Source organism: Octodon degus, unplaced genomic scaffold, assembly GCF_000260255.1.
Source record: "Octodon degus isolate 3935 unplaced genomic scaffold, OctDeg1.0 scaffold00287, whole genome shotgun sequence".
NCBI lineage: Eukaryota > Metazoa > Chordata > Mammalia > Rodentia > Octodontidae > Octodon > Octodon degus.
In genome coordinates this window covers 744,505-757,280 of record NW_004524863.1, presented here as the reverse complement: position 1 = coordinate 757,280, position 12,776 = coordinate 744,505, and the positions used below count along the sequence as shown (strand labels likewise).

The window sequence follows — 12,776 nt, the reverse complement described above, 5'->3', positions numbered from 1 at the left end:
TGGCAAGCGCAGGGGACTGAGTTCAATCCCTGGTTCCACAAAAAAAAAGAACTCATCCAAGCTGGGCATGGTGGCACCCACCAGTAATCCCAGCATTAAGGCACTGAGGCAGGAGTACTGCAAGTTCCCCCAACCTGGGTCACTTAGTAAGACCCTGTCTCAAGACCAAAAAAAAGTCTGGTGATACAGCCTAGTGAAAAGGCCCTGGGTCTAACACTCAGTTAGAAAGAAAGAAAGAAAGAAAGAAAGAAAGAAAGAAAGAAAGAAAGAAAGAAAGAAAGAAATCTTATCCAGTGCCTAAAGTAGACCTGCAGACTTCAAAGGCCAGCAGTTGCCTTCCCTTTGGTCACCAGCACTGACAACTATTTGTGTAGTTATGCCAAACCTCACCTTTCCCCCATATAGACAAACATCTTGCCAGTAGAGACATGTAGAAGAGAAACAACCCTTATGCTCAGACTAAGACATAGCCCAGTGAAAATACAGGATAAGAAACATTAAAAGACTTAAAACTAGCTGGGCATGGTGGTACATACATGCCTGTCATCCCAGTACTTGGGAGGCTGAGGCAGGAGGATCCCTAGTTCAAGGCCAGCCTGGGCTCAATGGCAATGAGTTCAAGGCCACTCTGAACTATCTCAAAAGTGAGACCCTATCTTAAAAAAAAAAAAAAAAGACACCAAACTATCAACAAGTTAACAATTCATACAAGACACACATATGCAAAAAAGAACAAGAGAATCTGAGTCAATTGCAGAGAGCTTTCAGCAGGAAGGAATTTCACAAATTTGGTTTTCAAGGACAGAAGGACTCCCAACTGGCAGAGAAAAGAAGCCTGGAGCCATATTCCAAATCAAAGCGCTTACCTTCCAGGTGTTGGAGGGCGGGTTCCCTGTTCACAAGGCTCCAAGCCCCTGAATCCTCCACTCAGTCCTGCTCAAGCACTCATTCAAGAAACCCATCTTGCTGGCTATGCTCCAACTTCATCCTCCTCCCTAGTGACAAGTTCCATCACCAAGGAAGGGAAGTGCTGTCACAATCAGGAGGATGCTATTAATAGGAACACAGAAAAGAAAGGTGAGTCAGGAGAGCTACCTCTGCTTGGCAGTAAGATTGGAAATACCTGGACCTGGCCAGAGGCCAGGGAATATGAGACAACTCCTTCAAGGGCTTACAACTTTCAGGGCTAGTATGCAGGACCTTCCTCAAAAGAGGGAGATTGCTGGCTAAAGGATCACACTCATGGTCCAAAGATTCAAACACAGCTGGAGGCCAGGCATGGTGGCTCAAGCCTGTAATCCCAGCACTCTGTAGAGGCTGAGGCAGGAGCATTATGAGTTTAAGGCCAGCATGGGCTACACATTGAATTCAAGGCCAGCCTAAAGTATGAATCTTTCTTTCTTTCTTTTTTTTTTTTGTATTTTAGGGAAGGATCTACAGTGTTGTTCAGGGTCTATTAGATCGGACTTATAGTGATCCTTCTGTTTACAGCCTCCCAAGAGCTGGGATTACAAACATGCACCATCACTCCCAGTCTCAATTGCCCTCTCAGCGTGCCCCTGGGACAAGGTCGGCATGGCAGGCCCAGGGATCAAACCCCAGGGCCTCTGTGCCTGTTTGCAGGCGATTTAATTCACTGAGCTTTTTGGCTGGCCCTAAAACCCTATCTCAAACAAACAAACAAACAAACAAAAAAGGAGGGGGAAGAAAAGGACAAAGTTGAATTAAAAAAAAATTGTTGGGATTTTTTTTATTATTATTCCTTTTGTTTTGCTTCCTTTGACACAGGGTCTCACTATGTAGCCCAGGCTAGCCTCGAATTCAAGGTGATCCTCCTGCCTCAGCCTCCTGAGGGCTGGGGTTACAGGCATGCACCAGTATAAATATTTCATAGGGAGATGCTCATGAATGTTGTCACAGATACAATGTTACTTCCCAAGTCAGGAAATAATCTTGAGGGGATAGGCTCTAAAAATACAAAGAATAAGAGCCAATAAGGAAATTACTCCAGGGCAGGCAACCTGAGAGGATAGAGACCAGTAAGATTGGGCTGAGCGGATTCTCATCGCTACAAGGCTGCAACCACGCAGAGGAAGAGAAGGCTTCAGACAAAGGGTGCTGTGAGAGCTATTCAGCTATGAACAGAACAGAAACCGTGCTCCTTTCCTCATCAGGAGAGGCCTATCCAAAATAGTTTAAGAGCTGTGTCAGAACAATAATGATCATTTTTATACATAATACGAAGATTCGGGGGGCTGGGGACATAGCTCAGTAAAATAAGCACTTGCCTGGCAAGCACAAGGGCCCGAGTTCAATCCCCAGTTCCACAAAAAAAAGAAGACCCCTTCATGTCCTGAGTCTGGTACATATGCTTATTAATTTACTACGGCCACCAGACATGGTATATTTAGAATGTATTTTTATACTAAAAAAGAGACAAGTGGCAGGCACATTTCCTCTTCCCTGTGGTCCAGTGAGGGGGTGATATGTCTCCCTAATACTATTTCCTTTCCTATCTCTGGAGCATATGCACCTGTACCTCCAGAAATGCTTATAGGAATCACTGCTTTTGGCTCTGCTCAGCCTCCTAAACACAAGTTTCAGTTTCAGCAAACAAACAGCTGCCCACACTGGAAAAATCAATCTGACAGGCTGGTGAGATGGTTCAGTGGTCTAAAGCACCTACTTGGAACAAGCTTGGCAAAGCACAGGGACCACAGTTCAATCTCCCAGCACCACATGCCAGCCAGCTGCGCCCCCTGGTGGGCTGAGCTGGCCACACACACACACACACACACACACACACACATAAATAAATAAATAAAATTAAAAAAAAAAAAACAATCTGACATCAGTGGCCCCTCAGCCAAAACAAAATAGTTTTTCAACTGAGCCAAAGAACAGAAGTCAGAAGACTTGGATTTTAGTCTTCTTTTTTTTTGGTACCAGGAGTTGAATTTACCACCTCACTCTTGCCAGGCAGGCACTGTGCCACTGAGCTTTATCCCTATCCCTCTAGGCCTAGTTCTACCACCAATCAACGAGACAACTTTAAGCAGCCAGGAAGTATGGCAGCACAAAATTGTGAACTCAGCACTACTGGAGTCTGAGGCAGGAAGATCACAAGTTTGAGCCCAGCACAGGCAACTGAGTGACTTAGCAAGATCCTGTTTCAAAATTTAAAATTAAAAAAATAAATAAATAAATAAATAAAATAAAGTCCAGGGGAAAGCAGCAGCACCAGATCCAAGATGGCGGCCAGAAGGAGGCTGATGGAGCTTAAAGAGATCCGCAAATGTGGAATGAAAAACTTCTGTAACATCCAGGTTGATGAAGCTAATTTATTGACTTGGCAAGGGCTTATTGTTCCTGACAACCCTCCATATGATAAGGGGGCCTTTATAATTGAAATCAACTTCCTAGCAGAGTATCCATTCAAACCACCGAAGATCACATTTAAAACAAAGATCTATCACCCAAACATTGATGAAAAAGGGCAAGTTTGCCTGCCGGTAATTAGTGCTGAGAACTGGAAGCCAGCGACCAAGACCAACCAAGTAATCCAGTCTCTCATAGCACTGGTGAATGACCCCCCAGCCCGAGCACCTGCTCTTGGCTGACCTAGCTGAAGAATACTCTAAGGACCGTAAAAAATTCTGTAAGAATGCTGAAGAGTTTACAAAGAAATATGGGGAAAAGCAACCTGTGGACTAAAATCTGCCACAAATGATTCCAGCAAGTGTGAGCAGAGACCCTGCGCAGTGCATTCAGACATCCCGCAAAGCAGGACTCTGTGGAAATTAACATGTGCCACCTGGCGTTCACTTGTGGCAGTTACTAACTTTCTACGGTTTTCTTAATCAAAAGTGATCTAGTAACCTGTAAAGAAAGGATTAAAAATTTCAGATATTCTAAAAAAATTAAAAAATAAAATAAAGTCCAGGCATGGTGTCACACGCCTGTAATCCCAGCACTATCAAGGCTGAAAACAGGAGGATCACGAGGAGTCCAAGCTTTGTAATGAAACCCTGTCCCAAAGACATAAATTTTACATGATTAATTAATTAATTAATTAAACAGGGAAACAGACTTTCTGGGGATGTGAAGAGAATCTGAGACTAGGGGAAGACAAGAAAGAAGAGTGGCGCATGCACGCCTCTGATTTCAGCCTGTAATCCTAACACTTGGGAGGTTGAGGCAGAAGTAACGCTGAGTTCTGAGTTCAAGGCCAACCTAAGCCATGTGGTGACTTCAAAGCCAGCCTTAATTGCATAGCAAGACCCTGTCTTAAAAAAAAAAAAGAGAGAAGACAAAAGATCAGTATGTGACATGTGTATGTACCAATATTCCATGATGAACATACTCATTATGTATCACAAACATATACTAATAAAGACATTTAAATAAAAATAAGCAAGCCAAGGGCCAGGGATCTAGCTCAGCGGCATAAGCGCCTGCTTGGCAAGCAGAAGGTCCTGAGTTCAATCCCTGGTACCGCAAAAAAAACAAAAAACAAAACAAAAACAACAAAAAAAAAAAAACCCACAAAAATAAGCAAGCCATATAACCCCGTGTAGTTTTCAGTTTTTTCAACTACCAAGTAGAGAAATGACACTTGCTTTATCTATAATCTTATTGTCCTGCAAATCAAATGAGATAATGTAGGGCTGGGGAGGTAGTTCAGTAGAATAAGCACTTGGCTGGCAAGCGCAAGGTCCTGAGTTCAATCCCCAGTACCACACACACACACACAAAATAAATAAATAAATAAAAAGTATACTGAATACTGTTGTCCTCAGGTAAAGTATCACTTTTAGCAATAGAATAGCTAAATTCTGTAAATTTAGAAGACTACAGGAAATTCTGCATATCCTCACTAATTTTAAGACACAATTCTTAAGTATATATATATATATATATATATATGAAATGTACAAGTTGATGTTCTATTTACCAAAACATCAAAGATCACCACTAGTAACTAACACATTCACTTGTTACCACCTGTGTATGCGTGAAGGCTTAGGACCTACTCAGCAAATAAGTAAACAATACAATATTACCTATAATCGGGGCGGGGAGATAGCTCAGTAGAATAAGCACTTGCCTGGCAAGTGCAAGGGCCTGCCTGAGTTCAATCCCAGTTCTGCCAAAAAATTAATATAAATATTACCTACAATCAACCATGCTTCGCATTCAATCCTCAGAATTTATCTACCTTATAACTGAAAGTTTGTAATCTATCCATTTTCTTCACCCTCTAACTCCTGACAACAGAGGAAATGTTTGAAAAAGCTTGTTCCTCCTTTTCAATTACTGGAAACCAGGCCAGGCCACAAGGGCACTGGACACTGGGTAGTGGCACTCTCAAATCACATTCCTACTCTAGCCCGGCCATTCCTGCTAAGGGGAAGAAGAGCAGCCAACAGTGCAATCAGCTTCTTGCCTTACTGTCACTATATAGGAAGGGATAAGACTATCACAGACTAGGATCCGACAGCACTGGCCTCAGCAAGAGCCACGTTTGCTTACAGGTGAAACGAAGTCAGTTTCTTAACGGGAAAGGTGTCTGCTAAGCCCCCAGTCGAAACGCTCTCATCCCTCCTGCCTTTCAGGCTCTTTCTCCGCCCTCTCCCCATCCCCGATTTCCCTGCGCGCCACTTTGGAGCAGGCTTTCCTGTGCGCGAAGTGTACGGGCCGGACAGGCGTACCCTAAGGGCAGAGATGCAAAGAATGTGAGATTCCTTCACGGAGGGGTGGGAGGGGAAGAGCAGCCAGGAACGAATGAAAGAGAAAGACAAGGCTGCCAAAGACAAGGCACGGGAGAGGGGCCAAGTTATGGCGTTTTGAGGGCGGAGGTTCAGGTTCCCCGGAATGTTCTCTTCCTCCCCTCCAGGCCCGTCAATCACTGCCCATTTAAACAGCACGCCCGCCCCCCACCCCGTCCGCTCCTCGTTAGCCGCCGGCCGGCACAGGCCCCCTCCCACACTTCTCAAGTCTCCCGCGCCCCTGCACACCTTCCCCAACATCCCAACCTCAAGGGCGCCCCTCTCACCCAACTCCTCCCCAGCGCTGCTCCCTTACTCCATTTTTCACCTTTACTACACCGCTTCTCCGAACCCCAGTACCACTAACCCACGCCTCAATCCCCCTGGGACCTCACACCCGCCCCAGCCTCCGTGAGGTGGAAGCTCGCGCAGGCGCAGTACACACCACCCGACGCGATCTGGACTCTCCCGTACCGCGGTCGGGTCGGAGCTAAGGCCGCGGCGGCCACCGAACAGCCCGGAGGCCGAGCCCCAGCCTTTCCCGGGAAGGGAAGGGGAAAGGGAAGGAGGAGTAAGACGGTTCCAACCAGTCCCCGCCGTCGCAGGCCGCTCCTCTGCCCCGCCCACTGCTGCTACGCAACCCGGCGGAAGCCCGTCACCAAGCCCGCCTCTTTTCTAAACGCCACAGGACTAGAAGCGGTGGGCTGCGGACAAGGAGCTCCTGGGGCCAGCCGGCCCTGCGCTCTGCACCGGAAGTCTTTATGGTCCCAGCCTGGACTCTAGCCATTTGGGAGGAACTACTCTATGTTCTTCACGGCTTGAGTGAACCCGGCGAGCCTGGAGTTGACCTCCCTGGAAAGTGATTCTTCGCTTTGAAGAGGCTCACGTGTCTGGTGGCTTAGAGCTGGTGCGCAGCGGTGTGCGATCGTCCTAGGGCAGCTAACGTGCAGTGCGACTTGCCATCCTCCCTGGCCCACTCAGTTTTCCGAGTTTACCGACCTAGTGACTCACGGTCATGAGAATGGATAGTGCAGTTCCCTAGCCAGCGGAGGAGGAGTGTCTCGCCCCAAAGCTAGGTGCTTCACGGATTGGCCGCCTGTCTCCCAGGAACACTCCTGTCGTATCCACCGTGACTCTTCAAACGGTGGTAGAGTGGAGAGAACGGAGAGAAACGCCTCTGGTTTGGTTTCCTTAGGTGGCAGCGTCGTGGCTGGGGATGTAGGTAGGAGAGAGAATCTGGGTTCGGGGGAAGTCTTGAATAGAGACTAAAGCGCTCTGTGGGAAGGTAAGGGATTAAGCAAACCAAGGCATTGCAATTACAAGACCTTTTAGCTAATCTGGTAGTAAATAGTATTCACTAAGGGTATTCACTAAGCAAAATGTAATGCACATTAGTACATCTTTATGTAATTGGCTTATATGTAATAATACAGAGCTAACTACCTTTTGTTGTCAGTCTGACAGATCCCCAAGGCAACTAAATGTTTTAGTCTAAATTTCATCCTCTGAGAGGATTCTGAGACCTAGTGAGATAAGATGCCTTACAAACTAATGAGAGGTAAAAAGGGTGCTCTTTCTGTCCTGCACTCCAGTCTTCCAAAGAAGGTTGAGTATGCCTGTTGCCTGTATCTGGTGTGAATGCCACTTGTCCCAGAAGCCCTGACTGAACAGAGTAGTGCAATCTAAGTGAAGACCCCAAATTAGGAAGAAAGATGAGGCTTGGAGGGCCAGGGAGATAGCTCAGTGGCATAAGTGCCTGCCTGGCAAGTGCAAGATCCTGAGTTGGATCCCCAGTACAAAAAAAAAAAAAGAAAGCCTGAGGAGATAGCCCAGAGGTCTAAACGTGTACCTGGCTAAGCGCGAGGACCCCGGTTCGATCCCCATCACCTTATGCCCAGTTGGCCACCAAAACCAGGAGTGGTGGTACATGCCGGCAATCCCAGCCTGAGGCGGCTGAGATGGGAGGATCACTATGTGAGTGTGAGCTGCACAGCCAGACCCTGTACCAAATAAATAAATTTAAATTGCAGGGGCCAGGGAGATAGCTCAGTAGAATAAGCGCTTCCTTGACAAGCACAAGGGCCTGAGTTCAATCCCCGGTTCCGAAAAAATAAATAAATAAATTGCAGGTGTTTAAAAAAAAAGATGAACTTTGGAGCAAGTGAGAAAAGAGAAAACTTGTAAGTGCCTGCCTGCTGCATCATAGGAATTACTTTTTATATAAAGCATGTTTTGTGGTGGTTTTGTTTTGTTTTGTTTTTAGATCTGTTGTTCAGGCTGGCCTTAAACTCACTATGTAGCCCAAGCTGCTCTCACTCGTGGCAAATCCTCCGCCTCCAGCCTCCTGATTGCTGGGATTACAGCCACCACGGTCTTTTAAAATTGTTTTTAGGGGTCAGGGAGATGGCTTAGTAGAATAAGCACTTGCCTGGCAAGCACAAGGGTCTGAGATCAATCCCTGGTTCTGCCAAAAAATAAAAAATAAATTCTGTTTTTAGGGCCGGGGAGATGGCTCAGTAGAATAAGCCCTTGCCTGGCAAGCGAGCCTGAGTTCAATCCCTGGTTCTGCAAAACAAACAACAACAACAAAAAACTTATGGGGCCAGGGAGATAGCTCAGTAGAATAAGTGCTTGCTTGGCAAGCGCAAGGGCCAGAGTTCAATCCCCGGTTCCGCAAAAAAAAAAAAAAAAAAAGTTCTAATTTTTCATCTGTAAAATACAATTCCACCTTTTTTTTTTTTTTTTCCTTTGGTGGAACCGGGGATTAAACTCAGGTCCTTGTGCTTGCCAGGCAAATGCTTATTCTACTGAGCCATCTCCCGGCCCTGCAATTCCACCTTTAAGAATGTCATGAACATTCAATCCCCAGTTCCGCAAAAAAAAAGAATGTCACGAACAAAATGAAGTCCTGAGCCAAGATCCCAGCTTGTTCACTAGGTTCCTCCTTTCCTACAGTGTCCTTACTTGGAGAGAAAACCACAGCCTAAGTGCATTCTCCTAGGCCTGTATTTTATTTTATTTTCCTTTTTGCAGTACCAGGGATTGAACTCAGGACCCTACTCTTGCAAGGCAAGCATTTTATTTACTAAGCTATGTCCCCGGGGGTTGAACTCAGACTCTTGCGCTAGCCAGGGAAGCGTTTATTCCACTGAGCCATCTCCCCGGCCTCTCTCCTAGGAACTGTAAAGAAACACTGGTGCCCGAAACGCTCCACAGTGGTCCATCTCTACCCTCGAGCCAAACATCTCCCGGGCCCCTTTAATACCCGAAGTCCACCTTTTCGCGGCTGGTGAATCTCTGAGTCCGATTGGCTGGGCGAAAGGCCGGCGGCGGGACGGGACGCGCGCGGATGATCCTGATTGGTCGGAAGAGATCACAAGGGGAAACTTCCGGCGAACGTTCGCACTACGGGTTTCCACCGGGCTGCATCCGGTGGCAGCAGGGCCTGTGGCTCCCCCTGCGGGTGGCTCAGCGGCGTACACAGTCTGGCGGGCTTACTGGGTGGGTGGTGGGCTGTGGGTGGGGGAGGAGATGGACCAAGCCTCAGGTCGTGCGGATGAGGGTTCGGGAAGGTCTGGCGAGTAAGATTCCATTCCGTGGCTCTGCACCGGATTTTCCACCCTTGTCTCCGTCGGCTCCCTACTTAGGAGCGTGAGACCGAAAGAGCATTCCGGCAGGGGGCCTTCCAGTCCCGAAGCATCTCATCCAGAGACCCCCAAATGCGAATCTTGAAGTTCGAGGTCCCCAGGGAAGTTCGCTACTAACCTTCTATAAAGCTAGAAGGGCCGAGGCTCTCGATCCTAGCTTGGTTTGGTAGGTAGGCCTTGGGAAGTGGAGCATGGGAGCAATGGCTCCCAGCGTTGAGCCTTCATCCCCTGTTCCCCCTTCCAGTGGGGTACCGAGGCTTGGGCAGCATGACTACGGAAACCTTCGTGAAGGATATCAAGCCTGGACTGAAGAATCTGAACCTTATCTTCATTGTGCTGGAGACAGGTGACTCGGCTGGAACCGCGTGTTCCCGCGATGTGTTGGGGGGGGGGTCGGGAAGGGGAGAATACCTTCTGCATTCTTAACTTGCTCCCAAGATAGTGGCAGGGTATGTCCCAAGACACTGCTCACTCCCCATCTGTCTTAGATCCCATTACCGGGACGTGTAGTCCGGTAGAGCGCAAATAGAACTCTTGCCAGAAGGTACCTCCAGGGCCACGCAGGCCTCTTTCCACTCGAGACCCTCTCCATGGTGCTGGCCCCTCCACTGTCGACATGCATGCAACTCCACCTCCACTCCCGCCTGTCCCTCAGATTGGGCTTACAACTTTTACCTAACCCCACTGATACCCAGATCTCGCTTGTAGCTGCCACCACCCCCATTTGTCTGGCCTCCTTCCCACCCCATTTATCTATGCACTCCAGGCCGAGTGACCAAGACAAAGGACGGGCATGAGGTTCGGACCTGCAAAGTGGCTGACAAGACTGGCAGCATCAATATTTCTGTCTGGGACGACGTGGGCAACCTGATCCAACCTGGGGATATTATCCGACTCACCAAAGGGTCAGGCATGGAGTGCTTCTGGCTAACCAAGAGCAGCAGTTAAGAGGGGTGGAAGTAGGAGTTCCTGTAACTCTCCTGAGGACTCTGAATCTTGCTTTCTTGCCCTACAGGTATGCTTCAGTGTTCAAAGGTTGTCTGACACTGTACACTGGTCGTGGGGGTGATCTGCAGAAGATTGGAGAGTAAGTGCTGTCTTAAAGATTGAGATGAGGGGCCGGGGAGATGGCTCAGTGGAATAAGCGCTTGCCTGGCAAGCTCAGGGACCTGAGTTCAATCCCAGGTGCCACACACACATACACACACACACACACACACACACAGATTGAGATGAAGCAGTTGCACCCCAAGGAGAGAACATTAAGGCTTGCAAGGGGAAGCCTAAGAGGGTGCAGTCCACATCCTCCATTTGGGCTTTCCTAAGGCCTTCAGCATGGCCTAGAAGATAGGTTTCAGGCTTTGGCTATTTTCTCCATTTGCAGATTCTGTATGGTTTACTCTGAGGTTCCTAACTTCAGTGAGCCCAACCCAGAGTACAGCACCCAGCAGGCACCCAACAAAGCTGTGAGTTTACTTGTCTGATTGTGGGGTAGTGGGGTGGGGAATCAAGTCAAGAAGCTTGCTGGTAGGCAGGGTCTAAGTATGTGCCTTTGTCTTCAGGTACAGAATGACAGCAGCCCTACAGCCACCCAGGCTGCCACCGGACCCCCTTCAGTCTCTCCAGGTAAATCTGTTCCCATCCATTCCTTCATCTCTTTAGTTTCCCTACTGTCTAGCTTGGAAAGATACATTTCCCATATGTTTGTTCCAAGGCTCTCTTTTCTTAGTATATCCCCTTCCATCCAGTTCTTTTCTCTGTGTCCTCATTTTTTATGCTTTTTGTAAGTTCTGTGGAGAAAGATGTTTTGGGGGAGTTTTTGGGTTTTTTGGAGTTAATTTTGAGACAGGGGCTCACTGTGAAGTTCAGGCTGGCCTTGAGCTCTCTACGTAGCCTAGGCTGGCCTTGAACTTGTATTGATCCCCCTGCTTCAGCCTCCCAAGTGCTGAGATTACAGGAAAATGCCACCATGCCTGGCATGGTGAAAAGTTCTGGAAACTTGTTTCAATCATTGACCGAGCTCCAGTACCTTTTTCTCACTATTGCTCACATCAGAAAAGAACAAATTCGAGGAGCCCGGGAGATAGCTCAGTAGAATAAACACTTGCCTGGCAAGCACAAGGGTCTGAGTTCAATCCTGGTTCCGCCAATAAATATATAAGAAGAGAACAAATTTCTACATCTAGCAAATGAGTATTATGGCTAAATAAATAGGCTTACATGCACCTTAAGAATAATTTGGTAAATTCCTAATATACTAAATATGGCATGGGATGCAGATGTAGCTCAATGTGAAGGCACTGGGTTTATACACCAGCACTGAAAAAAAAATTAATTTTTAAAATAAATTCCTTTTTACCTTATAACAAATCTCATTTTATATTAAACTGATAGGTATAAATTTACATGCTCATGTATCTCTTGATGGAAAGACATTCTGAGAAATAATGGTTCCATGCCCATGCTATGATGTAGCCTAATTTTATTTTTTTAATTAGTCCACATTTGTGGTATATAATGGGGAATTGTACGCACACATAGTGTATCATAAGCCTTACTCCCCTTCCACTTGCCTTCTTCTCATCTCTTCCATCCCTAGATCTGCTTCTTGTGCTTTCCTTTCTGTTTCTTATCCTTTTTAAAAATAAAAAATAAATAAAAATAACTTTTTTTTGGTTAAAAAACAAGGTATAGCCAAGGTCTGTAATCCAAGGCTAGGAATATACCTTAGTGTGAAGGCCCTGGGTTCAGTTCCCACTACAAAGTGAAAGAAAAGTAAAAGTAAGAGAAAAGTAAAAGTAAAAACAAAGCCTAGGGCCGGGGAGATGGCTCAGTGCAATAAGCGCTTCCCTGGCAAGCGCAAGGGCCTGAGTTCAATCCCCAGTTCCACCAAAAACAAAAAACCAAAGCCTAAGACACAAAAACACACATTAGCTTAGGCTTCCACAGGCTCAGGCTCATCAGCACCGCCGTCTTCTGTCTCTACATCTTGTCCTAATAACACATACGGAGATGCTATTTCATGTAACAGTGTCCTTTTCTGGAATATCTCCTGAAGAACCTCCCTGGGCCTGTTTTATGCTTAACCTTTTTCTTTTATAAGCAGAAAAAGTACACTCTGAAATAACAATGAAAAGCATAGTATAGTAAGTATGGAACCCAGTAACAGTCTGGTAGAGAATGACAGCAGCCCTATAGTCACCAGGCTATCATGTATTATATACTGTACACAGTTGCATGTGCTACACTTTTTTTTGTTTTTTGTTGTTGTTGCTATACTTTTTTGTTTGTCTGTTTGTTTTATTTTATTTTATTTGTGTGTGTGTGTGTGTGTGTGTGTGTGTGTGTGTGTGTGTGTCCA

At 46.6% G+C, this 12,776-nt stretch overlaps 2 protein-coding genes and 1 pseudogene across 5 annotated transcripts in view; 2 read left to right on the top strand and 1 right to left on the bottom strand.

Moving 5' to 3' along the window:
- Rnf41 (ring finger protein 41) overlaps positions 1 to 6,787 on the bottom strand; it is a 44,168-nt gene extending 37,381 nt beyond the window's left edge. The window contains exons 1-2 of one of the 3 annotated variants that reach the window (XM_023707357.1): positions 6,768 to 6,787; positions 867 to 1,050 (exon numbers count right to left, since the gene is read on the bottom strand). The gene's annotated coding sequence lies outside the window, so the exon portion shown is untranslated. Of the gene's footprint in view, positions 1 to 866; positions 1,051 to 6,213; positions 6,394 to 6,767 lie in introns of those variants that run through there. The other 2 variants (XM_023707356.1, XM_004647074.3) reach the window with 2 other exon arrangements.
- LOC101590972 lies at positions 3,252 to 3,714 on the top strand (annotated as a pseudogene).
- Positions 6,788 to 9,161: 2,374 nt separating the features above from the next.
- Positions 9,162 to 12,776, top strand: part of Nabp2 (nucleic acid binding protein 2) — a 6,837-nt gene continuing 3,222 nt past the window's right edge. The window contains exons 1-6 of one of the 2 annotated variants that reach the window (XM_023707358.1): positions 9,162 to 9,269; positions 9,660 to 9,761; positions 10,182 to 10,320; positions 10,431 to 10,502; positions 10,800 to 10,881; positions 10,978 to 11,041. In XM_023707358.1, the coding sequence (XP_023563126.1) occupies positions 9,683 to 9,761; positions 10,182 to 10,320; positions 10,431 to 10,502; positions 10,800 to 10,881; positions 10,978 to 11,041 (436 nt within the window). In that variant the 5' untranslated portion in view covers positions 9,162 to 9,269; positions 9,660 to 9,682. The other variant, XM_004647073.3, reaches the window with a different exon arrangement.